This window comes from Dromaius novaehollandiae, chromosome 36 (assembly GCF_036370855.1).
Source record: "Dromaius novaehollandiae isolate bDroNov1 chromosome 36, bDroNov1.hap1, whole genome shotgun sequence".
NCBI lineage: Eukaryota > Metazoa > Chordata > Aves > Casuariiformes > Dromaiidae > Dromaius > Dromaius novaehollandiae.
Genome location: NC_088135.1, coordinates 202,590 through 218,046, shown reverse-complemented (window position 1 = coordinate 218,046; position 15,457 = coordinate 202,590). Strand labels below are relative to the sequence as shown.

General features: G+C 67.4%; 3 protein-coding genes across 3 annotated transcripts; 2 read left to right on the top strand and 1 right to left on the bottom strand.

Moving 5' to 3' along the window:
- Positions 1-293: 293 nt before the first annotated feature.
- SUPT16H (SPT16 homolog, facilitates chromatin remodeling subunit) lies at positions 294-7,292 on the top strand. The gene is made up of 26 exons (XM_064503367.1): positions 294-562; positions 1,316-1,408; positions 1,495-1,665; positions 1,757-1,909; positions 1,998-2,144; positions 2,337-2,488; positions 2,578-2,750; positions 2,836-2,926; positions 3,114-3,187; positions 3,274-3,386; positions 3,463-3,528; positions 3,632-3,727; positions 3,832-3,947; positions 4,043-4,196; positions 4,321-4,448; positions 4,545-4,680; positions 4,784-4,910; positions 4,990-5,108; positions 5,194-5,319; positions 5,408-5,520; positions 5,599-5,674; positions 5,768-5,937; positions 6,017-6,146; positions 6,253-6,382; positions 6,461-6,538; positions 6,618-7,292. Exons 1-26 carry the CDS (start codon positions 497-499, stop codon positions 6,758-6,760), a joined length of 3,141 nt encoding a protein of 1,046 aa, XP_064359437.1. The 5' UTR covers positions 294-496; the 3' UTR covers positions 6,761-7,292.
- RPGRIP1 (RPGR interacting protein 1) lies at positions 7,058-14,011 on the bottom strand. Its single transcript, XM_064503361.1, has 20 exons — positions 13,896-14,011; positions 13,642-13,777; positions 12,319-12,456; positions 11,702-12,203; positions 11,505-11,588; positions 11,282-11,387; positions 11,179-11,202; positions 10,952-11,098; positions 10,798-10,871; positions 10,633-10,718; positions 10,279-10,559; positions 10,049-10,166; positions 9,520-9,963; positions 9,288-9,385; positions 8,844-9,186; positions 8,415-8,615; positions 7,978-8,337; positions 7,816-7,900; positions 7,572-7,705; positions 7,058-7,474 (listed from the first exon to the last, which is right to left on the bottom strand). The coding sequence occupies exons 3-20, from the start codon at positions 12,383-12,385 to the stop codon at positions 7,344-7,346; spliced, it is 3,285 nt and encodes a 1,094-aa protein (XP_064359431.1). The 5' UTR covers positions 12,386-12,456; positions 13,642-13,777; positions 13,896-14,011; the 3' UTR covers positions 7,058-7,343.
- A 1-nt stretch (position 14,012) lies between these two features.
- Positions 14,013-15,089, top strand: LOC112995898 (G-protein coupled receptor 4-like). The gene has a single exon (XM_026121134.2). It carries the CDS (start codon positions 14,013-14,015, stop codon positions 15,087-15,089), a length of 1,077 nt encoding a protein of 358 aa, XP_025976919.2.
- The last annotated feature ends 368 nt before the right edge of the window (positions 15,090-15,457 follow it).

The following is a 15,457-nucleotide window of genomic DNA, read 5'->3' as shown; positions in this document are numbered from 1 at the left end:
AGCTTCCCGTAGTTGGAGTCTTTTTCTTTTTTCTAATAAAAAGGGACAAAAATGGGCCGGAAACAGGCGTTTGTGTGTGTGAGCGCGGCCCGCGCAGCGGCGCCCTTCGCCAGCGGCGCGCTGAGGCGACGAGGAGGTCACGTGGTGCCTCGCGCCCGCCTTTTTTCCCGCGCTCGCGCATGCGCAGCGGCGCCGCCAGCGCGCCGGCCCCTTCCCCCGCCTCCACTTTCAGCCCCGCCTCCTCGCGCGCGCGCAGGTGGCGGGAGGCTGTGGGGGGGAGGGACGCGGCGCACGCGCACGCGCAGAGGTCGCGGCACCGGAAGCGGAAGCGCGCGCGCTCGCGCGCTCTCTCTCGCTCCCGTCGTCCTGGTGGTGGCGGGCGGCGGCGGCGGGGGAAGCGCTTCCGGGTGAGCGCAGGCGGCGGCGGGGGGCGGCGGGGAGCCCCCGCACGGCGGCACCGGCGACCGCAGCGCCCCTGCGAGCCCGAGCCGCCCCCATGGCGCTGAGCCTGGACCGCGAGGCCTACTACCGCCGCGTCAAGCGTCTCTATGGCAACTGGCAGGTGCGGGGGGCCCCAACGCCGCCGCCGCCCCCCCTCCCGCGGCAGCCTGCGGCGGGGGGGGGCACCGGGTCCGGGGGGGCGGTTACCGGGCCCGGGAAGGGGCGGGGAGCGACCTATTGGGGGAGGTAATCGGCTGGGGGGGGCGTTACCGGGTTCGGGGGGCGGGGAGGGCAGTTTGGAGGGGAGGAAGGGGGGTGTAGGGGGCCGTTGGGGAGGCTAGAGGGGCCCGGGGGGGGGTTACTGGGTACGGGGAGGGGGGGAGAGGTCTGTGGGGGGGGGGTTAGGGGAGGGCAGTCGGGTACAGGGGTCGGACGGGGCTCTGGGCCATTTGGGGGACGTTGGGGGGGGCAGAGGGCTTGGGGGGGGTCACTGGGGGTGGGGAGTGGCCTGGGAGGGGATAAGGGGGGGCAACTAGCTGTGGGGGTCGAGGGGGGCTTCTCTGCAGTGTTTGGGGGGGGTCAGAGGGATTTGGGGGGTCACTGAGTCTAGGGAGTGGGGAGCGGCTGGAGGGGGAAGGGGGGGGCAGGCCTGGGAGTCAAGGGGAGGTCGGAGGAGCTGTTTGGGGGGTCACCAGGGCCAAGGAGGGGGAGGAGCTGCCGTGGAGGAGGGCGAAGGAGGGGAACAACCAAGTTCAGGGGCGGTCGATGTATTTGGGGGTACGTGGGGCTTTTTTTGGGGGTGTCAGAGGGGGTGGTTTGGGGTGCGTGTGTGCGGGGAGACCCCCCACGGTGCCCCCCCTCTTCCGCCCCACAGAAGGGGGAGGACGAGTTTGCCAACGTCGACGCCATCGTGGTCTCGGTGGGGGTGGACGAAGAGATCGTCTACGCCAAGTCCACCGCCCTGCAGGTGAGCCAGAGAGGGGGGTCGGGAGAGCGGGGGGGGGCACTCTGTGTGTCCCCCCCACCACCGACACCACCCCCCATCCCCGGCAGACCTGGTTGTTCGGCTACGAGCTGACGGACACCATCATGGTGTTCTGCGAGGACAAGATCCTCTTTATGGCCAGCAAGAAGAAGGTGGAGTTCCTGAAGCAGGTGGCCAACAGCAAGGGCAGCGAGAACGCCAACGGTCTCCCCGCCATCACGCTGCTGGTGCGGGAGAAGGTGAGCCGCCGCCGCCGGGCGCCTCTCCTCCCCCAGCGAGGCCCCCCCGCACCTTCCGCTGACGTTTCTTCATCCCCTGTTCCCGGCACAGAACGAGAGCAATAAAGCCAACTTTGAGAAGATGATCGAGGCGCTGAAGGCCAGCAAGGACGGCAAGCGCATCGGGGTCTTCAGCAAGGACAAGTTCCCCGGGGAGTTCATGAAAAGCTGGAACGACTGTCTCAGCAAGGAGGGCTTCGAGAAGGCAAGCGGCGGCCCCGGAAAGGGTGGGGAGGGGGGAGAACCCAGCCCCCCCGCCGGGGCAGCGCTCACGCCGCTGCCCGCCTCCGCAGGTGGACATCAGCGCCGTGGTGGCTTACACCATCGCTGTGAAGGAGGACGGGGAGCTGAACCTCATGCGCAAGGCGGCCGCCATCACTTCCGAGGTCTTCAACAAGTTCTTCAAGGAGCGGGTCATGGAAATCGTCGACGCCGATGAGGTCGGAGCAGGGAGCGGGGAGAAAGCCCGGGGCTGGGGGCGCTCGTCGGGCTCGGACCGCGGTGGGGAGAGGGGGAACATGAGGGAGATGGGCCTCGATTTGGGACGAACGTGGCTCACGCTGGGGCGCTGCGCCGTTCCCAGACGCTTGGGTTCAGCTTTTCCTCGTTTTTCCCCCTGCAAATACGTGCAGAAAGTGCGGCACAGCAAGCTGGCCGAGTCGGTGGAGAAGGCCATTGAGGAGAAGAAATATTTATCTGGGGCAGATCCCTCCACGGTGGAGATGTGCTACCCCCCCATCATACAGAGCGGCGGCAACTACAACCTCAAGTTCAGCGTGGTCAGGTCCGTGCTCCGAGCGCTCCCCCTTTTCCCGCTTTTCCGGCTGGGAATGTCCGTCAGCACACACACTGACGCTCGCCGCTCCTTTCCAGCGACAAGAACCACATGCACTTCGGGGCTATTACCTGCGCTATGGGCATCCGCTACAAGTCCTACTGCTCCAACCTGGTGCGCACGCTCATGGTCGACCCGCCGCAGGACATGCAGGACAGCTACACCTTCCTGCTGCAGCTGCAGGACGAGATGCTCAAGGAGATGCGGCACGGTGAGGAGCCACGTCCGCGGGGCGGGGAGGAGCTGCCTGCCTCCGTGCTCTGCCTGGCGCTCAGGCCCCGCTCTCCCCTGCCCAGGCGCTAAGCTCTGCGACGTCTACGCCGCCGTCATGGATGTGGTGAAGAAGCAGAAGCCGGAGCTGTTGAGCAAAATCACCAAGAATTTAGGGTGAGGCCGCGCTCTGCTCACTGCCGCCTGGTCTTTTCATTCCCATCTCGCAAGGCGGGATGAGGGCGGCCATCTCCGGCTTGGAAGTGCGGTTCTGCCGTGGGGGAAGGGGGCGTGGAGCCGGTCTCGGGCGCCTCGCAGGAGGCGTTTGGAGGGGTCTGACGGTCTCTGCTCGCATCTGCTCTAGGTTCGCCATGGGCATCGAGTTCAGGGAGGGCTCCCTCGTCATCAACAGCAAGAACCAGCACCGGCTCAAGAAGGGTGAGCGGCGCCTCTCCACGCGCCACGCTGGCCTCTCTGGCAGCCCTTTCCCCGCGGGGCATCCCCATCTCCCCTTCCTCTTCCAGGCATGGTCTTCAGCGTCAACATTGGCTTCTCGGACCTGACCAACAAGGAGGGCAAAAAGCCCGAGGAGCGGACGTATGCCATGTTTGTCGGGGACACGGTGCTGGTGGACGAGGTGAGCGCAGGGCGGTGGCGGCGGGGCGCCTCCTCCCGCCGCCCGGAAGCTCGCTGACGCACACTCTCCCGCCCAGGACGGTCCCGCCACCATCCTCACCGCTGTCAAGAAGAAGGTTAAAAACGTCGGTATCTTCCTCAAGGTGAGGCCCGGGGACCCGGGAAAGAGAAGAGGGGTGCCGGGAGAGCGGGCGGGTGGCTCGGGGCAGAGGCGTCTCCTCTGACCCGCCTCTCCGTGTCTTAAAGAACGAGGACGAGGAGGAGGAAGAGGAGGAGAAAGATGAAGCCGAAGACCTCCTGGGCCGCAGCTCCCGAGCGGCGCTTCTGACGGAGAGGACTCGGGTGCGGCTCCCTGCCTCCCGGCTGTGCCCAGCCCCTGCCCGTGGGGCGCTGGGGGCCCTGGCATGGCGGCGCTGGCGCCTTCTTCACACCTCTCCCGCCCGCAGAACGAGCTGACGGCCGAGGAGAAGCGCCGGGCGCACCAGAAGGAGCTGGCCATGCAGCTCAACGAGGAGGCCAGGCGGCGGCTGACGGAGCAGAAGGGCGAGCAGCAGATACAGAAGTGAGGCGGGCGCGGCAGGGGGACGCTTGGGAGGGCCCCCGCGGCGTCTCGCGCGTGTTGCCTTCACCACCTTCTCTTCCTCCGCCCCCCACCAGAGCCCGCAAGTCCAACATCTCCTACAAGAACCCCTCGCTGATGCCCAAGGAGCCCCACATCCGGGAGATGAAGATCTACATCGACAAGAAGTACGAGACCGTCATCATGCCCGTGTTCGGCATCGCCACCCCCTTCCATATTGCTACCATCAAGGTACGCGTCTTCTGCCCGGCCCCGTTCCCGGCAGGACGGCGGTGGCATCCTGCGTCCCCTCTGGCCGACGGTTGTGGGGGGAGTCTGCCCGCCTCACCCCGGCTTCTCCCTCCTCGCGGCGCAGAACATCAGCATGTCGGTGGAGGGAGACTACACCTACCTGCGCATCAATTTCTACTGCCCGGGCAGCGCCCTGGGCCGCAACGAGGGCAACATCTTCCCCAACCCTGAGGCCACCTTCGTCAAGGAGATGTGAGTGCCCCACCGCCCTCCTCTCCGGGGACGCGCCAGTGGAGCGCGCCGCCGCCCTCAACCGTGGCGCCCGCTCGCTCTCGCCCCCCACCACAGCACCTATCGCGCCTCCAACATGAAGACCCCCGGGGAGCAGACAGTGCCAGCCCTCAACCTACAGAACGCCTTCCGCATTATCAAGGAGGTGCAGAAGCGCTACAAGACCCGCGAGGCCGAGGAGAAGGAGAAGGAGGTGAGGAGGCGACCGGCGGGCTCCGTGCAGGGTGGAGGGGAGCGCCACGGGTTCAGCGAGCGCTTCATGGCCCGCTCCGTCTCCTCCGCCTCCTCCTCTCCAGGGCATTGTTAAGCAAGACTCGCTGGTGATCAACCTCAACCGCAGCAACCCCAAGCTGAAGGACTTGTACATCCGCCCCAACATCGCCCAGAAGAGAATGCAGGGCTCGCTGGAAGCCCACGTCAACGGTACGAGGAGGCCCGGGGTGGGGGGCCAGGGCGGCGCAGCAAGTCTCCCCCCATCTTGCCGCTTCTCTCTGCGTGCCAGGTTTCCGCTTCACCTCGGTGCGTGGCGACAAGGTGGACATTCTCTACAACAACATCAAGCATGCCGTCTTCCAGCCCTGCGATGGCGAGATGATCATCGTCTTGCACTTCCATCTCAAGGTACCTCCTCTGCCGCTGCGTCTGCCGCACCGGGCTCGGAGTCCCTTGGGGCAGAGCCCTCACGCCCGCCCCCTTCCCCACCCAGAACGCCATCATGTTCGGGAAGAAGCGGCACACGGACGTGCAGTTCTACACGGAAGTGGGCGAGATCACCACCGACCTGGGCAAGCACCAGCACATGCACGACCGCGACGACCTCTACGCCGAGCAGGTTGGGAGGGCGGTGCCGGGGGGGCGGACGGGGCGCTCCCCGTCTCCCGCCGACGGAGCGGGGCTGAGCCTCCTTCCTCCCACCCCAGATGGAGCGGGAGATGCGCCACAAACTGAAGACAGCCTTCAAGAACTTCATCGAGAAAGTGGAAGCTCTCACCAAGGAGGAGCTGGAGTTCGAGGTGCCCTTCCGGGAGCTGGGGTAAGCAAAGGTGTCCCGTCCCCCTCCACGGCCGGGCCCTGGTGGCCGCCGCTGCGCTGATGCCCGTCGCCTCGGCAGGTTCAATGGCGCCCCGTACCGCAGCACGTGCCTGCTGCAGCCCACCAGCAGCGCGCTAGTCAACTGCACCGAGTGGGTGAGTGTCAGGCAGGGAGGAGAAAGCGGGCGGGGGGGGGGGGGGACGGGCGGACAGGACGCCCCACCCCACCCCACTGACGTGCCCCGGCAGCCCCCCTTCGTGGTGACGCTGGACGAGGTGGAGCTGATCCACTTCGAGCGGGTGCAGTTCCACCTGAAGAACTTCGACATGGTCATCGTCTACAAGGACTACAGCAAGAAGGTCACCATGATCAACGCTATCCCCGTGGCCTCGCTCGACCCCATCAAAGAGTGGCTCAAGTGAGCGACCCCACTCCTGCCTTCATCCACCCGCCCCACCCTCCCAGCTCCCTCACCCTCCTCTTCCTCTCCCCACCAGCTCCTGCGACCTCAAGTACACAGAGGGCGTGCAGTCCCTCAACTGGACCAAAATCATGAAGACCATCGTGGACGACCCTGAGGGCTTCTTCGAGCAGGGCGGCTGGTCCTTCCTGGAGCCCGAAGGCGAGGTAGCGGCCGTGGGGTGGGGTGGGGCGGGGGGACCCGGACTGGCACGGGGGCCCTGCTCCATCCCCAAGAGGGACCACAGCCACCACTCCCTCCCTCCCTCCCCAGGGCAGCGACGCCGAGGTGGGCGAGTCGGAGTCAGAGATAGAGGACGAGACCTTTAACCCCTCGGAGGAGGACTACGAGGAAGAGGAGGAAGACAGCGACGAGGATTACTCCTCCGAGGCCGAGGAGTCAGGTAGGGCGGCCGCCCTGTTCCCCGCCCGGCGCCTGGCCCTCTCCGGGCTGCGCTGAGGCGCCGCTCCCCCCCTCGCAGAGTACTCCAAGGAGTCCCTGGGCAGCGAGGAGGAGAGCGGGAAGGACTGGGACGAGCTGGAGGAGGAAGCCAGGAAAGGTGAGCACCCCCCGGGGCCCCGTGCAGAGCGGCTCCCGAGCACCCGCCTGAGCCGCCCCCATCTCCCTGCCCGCTGCAGCTGACCGGGAGAGCCAGTACGAGGAGGAGGAGGAGCACAGCCGCAGCCGGAAGAGGAAGGTGCCGGCACACAGCACTGGCCGCAGCAGCCACGGCCGCAGCCCGGGCCGCAGCGCCGGCCCCCCCAAGAAGAAGAGGAAGTAGCGCTGGACTGGACTTTCTCCCGGGGGAGCACCAGGTCCCATCCACGAACTGTCTTTTCCCTCCCCTCCCCTCCCCTTTTTTTTTCCTCCCCCTCCCGTTTCTCGAGGGTTTTTTGTTTCTTTTTCTGGCCATTTGTACGGACCAAGGAGCTGTGAGGATGCCCGGCCCTGCCCTCCTCCCTCGTGCGGGGTGAGAGACCCCCCGGCCCGCTACCGCCAGCCATCCGCTCCGCCCTGTCCCGCTCCCGGGAACGCCGCGGGTGGGAAGGGGCCGGAAAGGCTGCCCTGGACCCCTCTCTTTTTTTTTTTCTCTCTTTTTTTTTTTTATTTTTTATTCGGCTCTGTCTCGTATTTATCTCTGTTCCTCTGCCACTGGGAGAGGTTCTTCTTTTGGAGGAGAAGAGGGGAGCGTCGGCTCCCAGGAGGGAGGAGCGGGGCAGGCTCTCTCTCTTTTTTTTTCGTAGCCGGTAGCTCTTGGTATTTTCAAACTTTGGAAGAATTGCAATGTTAAATAAAATGGGTTGTTTTTTTTCTTTTTTTTTTTTTTTTTGGTAAATGTTCGTCTTTTCCAGGTCCTCACGTGTTCACGGCGGAAGGGGGCCGCCCCGGCACTCGGCTTGCCGCCCCCGGCGGTACACGGCGCGGAGGGCGTCTGCCGCTTCCACGCTGACCCGGAGCTGGCCGATCGCCACACCGGGCTCTGCCGGGCTGCAGACTGCCCGTGGGGAGGGGAGAAAATGGGGGGGGGGGGAAAGAGCTTTTGGTCACGGCTGTGCCCTGCGCAGGGGCAACCGCCGGCGGTGCTTGCTCACCGTCCAGGTCGCGCTCCAGCGCGTCACGGCCCGTCCGCAGGATCTCGGCCAGGTCCAGCCAGGCGGTGCCCAGCTCCTGGCACTCGCCGCCAGGGGCTCCCGCCACGGGCTCGCTCACCACGGTGAAGCGCAGGCTGGGTGGGAGCAGGCGCCTCCGCTCAGCGCGGCAGCTCCCTCCCCAAGCGCGGGGAGGGAATCGGGGACGTGCCCCGGAAGGAAGCGGGGGGGTTCTCGCGGCACTCACCGGCTGCATCCCAGCTCCTTGTCCCGCAGCATGGCGAAGAGGAGCTCCCGCCGCGCCTTTCCCACCTCTCCGTCCAGCCGGATCACTGCCGAGGGCAAAAGGGGGCGAAACGGGATGGGCCCCAGGCTACGCTCCCGGCAGGCGCCGGGGCTCGCGCCTCACCTCGGCTGGAGTGGAAGAAAAGCTCCTCGCTGCCGCGGGGCTCCCGCAGCGCCAGAGGCGTCTCCGTCTCAGCCGGCGGCACGCCGGGGAAGTGGTACTCCACGTAGAGCTGCCGGAGGCAGCCGGCGGAGCCGTGGGCTGGGGTGCCGGCGTGCAGGCGCAGGGAGACCACTTCCACACGGATGCGCTCAGAGGCCTGCGGGGGAGAGGGGGAGAGGGGGGGCAGCATCGCACGCGCCCTGCGTGGCCCCAGCAGCCGCACGGCGCTTACCGGCGCTGGCTTCCAGGGGCTGCTCCCCACCACGATCTCATCGCTGTCCGTGCTCGGCGCCTCGCTGGCGCTCTCCCGCTCCAAGGAAGCTGCGGCAGTCGCTTGTTTTAGGAGGTAGGACACTGCCGGGGGCCTTCTGGGCCGTGCCGGCCGGAGGAGGTCGTACCTGCGTCCTCCGGCAGAGACTCTGGCACCGGGGGTGAGTCGTGCCGGGGGAGGGAGCCGGGGGCTCTGCGCGCTGCTGCGGCCCGATGCCGACGGGCGCTCCTGTCGTCCGGCGCTGGCGGCGCGTAGCGGTGCTGCCACTCCAGGCTGAGGTTGATGGTGCCATTGGGATTCCCGTGGGGATCCGCCAGGGCAAAGTCTCCTGTTGCGCCCAGAGGACAGTGTCCTCCCTCGGCTCAGCGCCATGGAAGTGCCAGATGCTCCCCGCCGGCCCGTCCCTGGGCGCAGCACGGGGACCCCCGGCACCTTGCAGGGATCGCAGAGGCGTCATGAGGATCCCAGGCACCTCATGGGGATCCCGGCTGCGCCACAGGGATCCCTGGCAATCCCGGATGCCTCGCGAGGATCCCGGGCGCCTCACGCTCCTCACCTGTGACGCTGCGCCCACGGGCCAGGGGCAGCAGCGGCACCTCCGCCTTGCCCAGGTAGGCACCAGGCTCCTCGTCGTCCTCGTCGTCAAAGACGTACACCCGGAGGCGGCCCAGCCGCAGGTAGCGGTGCAGCTCCGCCGTGACCCGCAGCGGGAAGGCCCGCAGGTCGCCGAAGCGCGGCTCGCCGCTGCCGGGCACAACCAGCGTGGCGTGGTCGGGGAAGGCGAAGAAGCGGTAGATGGCGTAGGGGCTGGGCCAGGCGCCCAGGCGCCGGGCCCGCAGCCCTGCGCAGCCCGTCACCTGCACCCGCAGCTCGTTACGCAGCCCCTCGGCTTCCAGCACCTGCGGAAGGGGAGCGGGGGGAGCGACGCCCGCCGCTCTGTCCCTAGAGGCGCGCAGCCGGGGCCTGGGAACAGGCGCAGCTCTGCGGTCCCTGCGCTCACCTCCTCCTCCGAGCTGCAGCCAGAGGCGTTTCGGTGCTCTGCCGGCAGCTGCAGCCTCGTCCAGTACTCCAGCACGCCGAAGCTCTCTCCGCTTGGACCTGCACCGGGGGGGGGGCGAGGAGAGGCCGCTGCAGGTCAGGCGTTCCTCCGGCTGCTGCGAGCGTGGCGCGGGGGGGGGCTAGCGGCAGGGGAATAGCCGTTCTGTAAGGGCAGCGTGGCGGGCGGCACGTACCCCGCAGTGCGGCGGTGGCGGGCACCCGCCGGCCGTGCCCCAGCGCCTCGCTGAAGCGCAGCCAGCAGGATGCCAGGGTGCCGTGCTCGGCCGCGGCGGCCCAGTGCAGCTCCAGGCGGGCGGCGGAGCGCCGCAGGTAGCGCAGGAAGAGGGGCTCGTCCCGCGCCACGTACTGCGAGGTGAAGCCGTAGCGGGGCCGGGGCCCCAGCGCCAGCGGCGTGCAGTGGGTCTCGAAGTCGTAGATGCCGTAGGTGCAGAAGGTGAGGGGCTGGGCGTCCCCCAGGTGCCCCAGCGCCTCCGCCGACAGCGCTGCCCCGGCCACGTGCAGCTCCAGCAGCACCTCCCCGCCGCACGGAGCCGGTGCCGCGCCGGCATCGGCGCCCGCATTGGCCGCTGGTGGTGCTGGGAGCCACCGGGCGCCGTAGGCGACCTCGCGCAGCTGCCCTGGGCGGAGAGGGAGGGCGGTGGCGGGAGGAGGCGGCCGGGTGACGCGTGGCTGCGCCGGCTCCCACCCTGGCGGCTGCCTCACCCTCCAGCTGCCGGATGCGGGCGGCGCGGAGCTCCAGGAGCTGGGCCTGATGCTGCCGCTCCTCCTCGTGGCTCCGGCGCTCCCGCTCCGCCTGCAGCACCACGCTTTCCAGCTCCACCTGCCGCGGCACCCCCCGGTCAGCGCCGCTGGGGCACCAGGGCGGCTTCCCCCAGCGTTTCGTCTCTGCCGGGTCGCTCCCACCAGCTCCGGGGCAGAGCGGGGCTCCGTACCTGGTAGTCCCTGTTGATGCGGTGCTGCAGGATCAGCATGTCGCGCGTCTTCTCCAGCTCCAGCACGGTCTCAGCGTGCGCCGCCTCCGTCTCACGGACCTTCCGCCTCAGGGCGAGCGGCTCGTCCGGCCCCGGCGCGTGGGGAGGCTCGGGGGTGCCAGGCACCTGCTGACGCTCCTCTCGCTCCGTGCTGCCCGGGACCATCCTATTCGGTCGCTGCTCTGTCACCTCGCACCAAGCCACAGAGGCCGGGGGAGGAGGAGGAGGAGGAGTCCTTGCAGCTGCAAAGTTAGGTGAGAACACGTGGTTTTTGTCCCCCCCACCTCCCCCCAGCAGAGGGTCGCAAGAGCCCACCTGGCTCCTGCTCCAGCGCCACTGGCAGCTGCTTCTCAGCCGGTGTCTCCGCCGGCGGCGGCGGCGGCTCCCCGTGGCGCAGGGAGCTGCCGAGAGAGGGGCCAGGTGACGCTCGGGGCTCTCCCAAAGGGATCCCCGGCCACGTGCATTTGAGCCCCACCGCACCTCCGCAGCAGCTCATCGTAATCCTCCTTCAGCAGGTCTCGCTCCTGCTCCAGCTCCCCGACCCGCTCCTGGAACTGGAAGGGGGCAGCGAGGCGGGAGCGTGAAGCCAGCCGCGGGGGCGGCTGCCCCGGCCCTGGCGGGGGGGTGCTCCCACCTCCTCCAGTGCCCGCCACAGCCCACGGAGCCGCGGCAGCCGCTGCTCCAGGGCTGCAGCCCGGCGCGTCTCCTTCACCAGCCGCCCCGCAAGCTCTTCCACCCGGGCCAGAAGGGCATCGCCAGCGGCTCGGCCCATCTCCTGGTGCTGTAGAGGCAGAGGGAGAGTCGCGGGGCGTCTCCGGCACGGGAGGGCCGGCGCATCCTCTCCTGCCCGTCGGCAGCTACCTGCCGCAGCCGCCTCTCATAGACCTGGGGAGAGAAAAAGAGCATAGGGGGCTGTTACTCCCTGTTATGTCCCCATTACCACTCTCCGGGGCTTGCGCCTCACCTGCCGCAGGCTGCCGAGGTGGGCTCGGGCCCCGGCCAGCTCCACGCCTCGTTCCTGCAGGAGCCGCTGGAGCCGGATCAGCTCCACGTTGCTCCGGATGGCCGCTCTGCAGTGAGCGGAAAGAGGGAAGCAAGCGGCTTTTCGCCAGGATCCCGCCGGCATCAGCGTGCCCCGGCTTCGCCCCCCCAAAACCGCCATTTCCGCAGGAGCTGGGCGGACGTACCGGCGCAGCTGGCACTGCTGCTCCGCCTCGCTGCCGTGCTGTAGGCGTGGGGGCTGCTGCTCTGCGAAGCCAGCGCCCCGCGTGCTGTGAGAGACGGAGAGGGGTGAGGGGGGGGACGTTTCGTGCGTGGAGATGGGAGCTTGGACGCGGGCAAAGCAGCAGCGTTGCCCCGGCGGGGCGCTCCCGGGCGCACTCACGGCCTCTCCGCGCGGGGCCTGACCTCCTCGGCAACGCGGTGCCCGGCGGGAGCCCTGCAGGCCGCTCTCGCCGCCAGAGCCGGCTCCGGCGTCCCTGCGGCGGCACCGCGGGTCGGCAACGTTCCGGCAGGCCCAGAGGGAGATGCCCTTCGGGAAAGGGTGGCTGCGCGCCTGGCCTCGCCGGGGCGATGCTTTCTGCTCCCTCGGCGCAGCGGCCAGAGGCGGCCGTAGCGGTGGCACCGCCGGAGCTGCAGCTGCTGCTGGTAGGCGAGCAGGCGCTGCCGCAGCCCCCGGTTTCGCCGCTCCAGCTCGCCCGCGCGTCCCCTCAGCTCCTCCAGGGCCTTCGCCAGCTCCAGCTGGCTGCTGGGTCCCGGGCGGCGCGCGGCCAGGGCTCGCGGCACCGCGGCGGGGCTGGGGGGCCGTTCCCACCGCTCCATCTGCTCCCGCCGGCACTGGAGATGCTCCCCTGGCTCCCCACGGCTCCGGGGCTGCGTTGCCTGCTCTGAAAAGGCAAACAGAGTGAGTGCGGCTGGGCTTCACACGGAAACCTTGCAGGCGCTCTGCCTCTGTCCGCGCGCAGGGCCACAGCCGGAGGGAAGGGGCCATGCGGGGCTGACCTGCGACCGGGTCCGTGTCCCTGACAGGCAGCTCTCCGGAGGTCTCATCCAGCAGTGGCCACGGCATGGTCTGGCCTGCGAGCGGGAAGGCAATGGCGCAAGGGGTTTCTTGTTGCCTTCTGGCTAATCTGCTGCCATCTGCCAGACAAAAAAAGAATTTAGACGTGTAAATACCTCGGAAATCCCAGCTGCCCCGGCCCCAGCGCCACACGGCACTGCGTCCTGCCCGGAGAGGAGGGAATATCCCCCCTAATCCGCATAATCCGGCCACCGTCAGGCATTTACGCCCCTTTCCGTGCCCACTTCCCTGCAGCGGCACCCTGGCCCCCTGCTGAACCTCGGCGTGATTTTGGGGCGCAAAACGCCCCAATGGGGCAGGAAGACACCTCAGTGGAAGCTCGGTCGCTGCACGTACGTGAGCCGGCACGATGGGGGCTGTGGCGAGCGTGGTTTCAGCACGGCAGAAGGCGAGCAAGCCGGCGGCATTATCGAGGACAGCGCGCGCCTCGCCACGCTGCCAGCCTGCACTGGGGATCCTCCAGGTAGCTCTGGACGCCTGTTAAACCCTGCCCGGAGTTCGGCTTTGGGACCAAAATGCCAGCGAACTCTGGAGCAGGAGCGTGATTTTCCAGGTGAGGGTCTCACCGCTCTAATGGCGCAGCTGTGGCGTCACTTGGGATAAACGGGTGCTGCAGCTGCCCTGTCCCGAAGCGCAGGGAATTTCTCCGTCCCAAAATTGGGCAGGTTTTCCCCCTTCGCGCCCCCATGGGCTGCCAGGGAAAGCAGGCAGCACGGCAGTTTGCATCTTGGAGCTGGGGCGGTCTGTCCTCCCCGGCACAGCGAGGTGCGGACAGATTTTGGGGCAGGCGCTAGAGGCATGCACGTTACTCCCGCTTGCACTTCGAGCCGGGGAAGCATGAATTGGGGAAGGAGGACCGGAACAAAAATTAGGAAAAAATGGTAATGAGCATGGCGTGGTGGTGCTGCTCCAGTGGCAGACTAAATGACATGCAGAACAGGCCAGTCCTTCCCAAAAGCTCGGTCGTTTTGTGGCTCATGCTAGTAACAAAACAAGCAGGCTGCCGAGACTTCAATAATGTGCTGCCTGAATGAGTCACGGCAAACTTTGATGTGGTGCCGACAGACCAAGAGACTAATAGTTAATGCAGCTGGGGTGCAGAGCAGCTGTACGTTCATTTCTGCGCTGAAAGATGGAGTGAAATTCGGCATTTCCCCCCCGCCCAAGCACTGAGCTGCGCTATACCTTAGCTTAGTGCTCACCCCGGCAGGGTGATGCGCCTTTCCCCTACGTCCCGGACTCACCTCATTGCGTGGCATTTCTGAGCACTCGTCTCTGTTCGAGCCCACAAGCCACGGTGAAGCCCGGTTCCCACCAGCCCACGCAGCGAGCGGCGCTTCGTGCCGTGGGGTTTTGAGGTGTCTGCTGCAAGCGCACGTCCTGTGTGGGTCACCGCGGCTTTTTTTGACTGCAGCTTTGGGGACAAACGTCTCTGCTCTGAAGAAAACAGGAGCAAGAGGCCGCTCCTGGAGGGGAGCGGGGACGAGGGGTACGTTACCCTGTGCGCAGGCGCCGGGGACGCTGCTGGAGCCGCATTTTGTCCTCTCTCGTGCAGGAGGAGCAGGCAGAGGTCTGCTGGCGAGCCCCCAGGAGCGCGGCTTACTCCTTCGGGGCCATGCAAGGAGCTGGCATGGACAACTCCTCGCAGTGGCACGTGCCCTTTAATGCCACGAAGTATTTTCTCGTCCCCATCTACAGCCTCGTGCTGGTGGCCGGGCTGCCCCTGAACGGCCTGGCCCTCTGGGCCCTGCTGTCCCAGACCAGCACGTCGGTGCTCTTCACCTACATGCTGAACGTGGTGGCGGCCAACCTGCTGCAGCTTCTGACGCTGCCCTTCTGGATCCACTACAGCCGCCAGGACCACGCTTGGCCCTGGGGCAGCGCCGCCTGCAGAGGGGTGGGCCTGGCCTTCCTCACAGCCCTCTACGCCAAGAACGGCTTCCTCTGCCTCATCGCCGTGGAGCGCTACCTGGGGCTGGCCCACCCGCTGCGCTTCCGCAGGCTGCAGACGGCGCGCAGCGCGGCCGGGGTGAGCGCGGCCTCCTGGGCGCTGGTGGTCACCCTCTGCCTTGTGGGCGGCATCCTCCAGCCAGTGGAGAGGGTGAGACCCCACCTCTGCTACGAGCAGCTGTGCCCGAGGGAAAAGGGCTATGCCTTGTTCAGGATGGCTGCCATGGTCCTCTCCTTCTTCCTGCCCTGCTTCTTCATGACCTTCTTCTACCTCCGCGGCCTGGGGACCCTCAAGGAAGTGACCACCCTGGACGGGAAAGCCAAGAGGAAGATCACCCGGTTCATCGCTTGCATGATCGCCGCCTTCTACCTGCTCCAGGTCCCTTACCAGGCCACCTCCTACTCCAAGTTCATGGCGCAGCTGCTGCTGGAGAACAGCTGCCCCTTCGAGGCGCGCCTCTTCCTCTACGACCGCCTGGCGCTGTGCCTCACCACCCTCGGCGCCGTGGCCGACCCCTTCCTCTACATCCTGCTCCTCAAGGATGTGCGGGCAGCGCTGGCCAAGCGTCTGCCATGCTGGGGCAGTGCTCCAGCGGCGGGGGGGGGCGCACCCAGGCCCCACGCCAGCGTGCACCACGGTGTGATGCCCCCACCCCTTCCTGCTGTCTCCACCTCTGGAAGAGCATCTGGGAGGGAGAAAGCCCCGGGATCAGGGCTGGCGCCGAGGGACCAGGTCCTGTGATTGGGGGGGGGGGGGGGGGCCTCCAATACATCCCCTCTTTTGGGGCCATTCCCTGCTTTTTTTTTTTTTTTGCTGTCATTAAACGATTTTTTTTTTTTTAATCAAAATCTTCCCCCCCCCCCACCAAAAAAACCCGCCGTTTCCTGCCTCTGGGGGCGCCCGCGGCCTCGTCCCCCATCCCCCCACCCCGCCCGGCCCTCACACCTCCGCCGCAGCCACCGCCTGTCAGGGAGGCCACACCCCCACCCTCCCGGTAACGGTTCCCGAGCTTTCAAACCAGCCTATCAGCGTGCAGCATGGAGGGGGAGATTGACAGGAGAATGGAATAATCCCGTGCCGGCGCCGCGGCCACCTCAGCCAATCGCCGC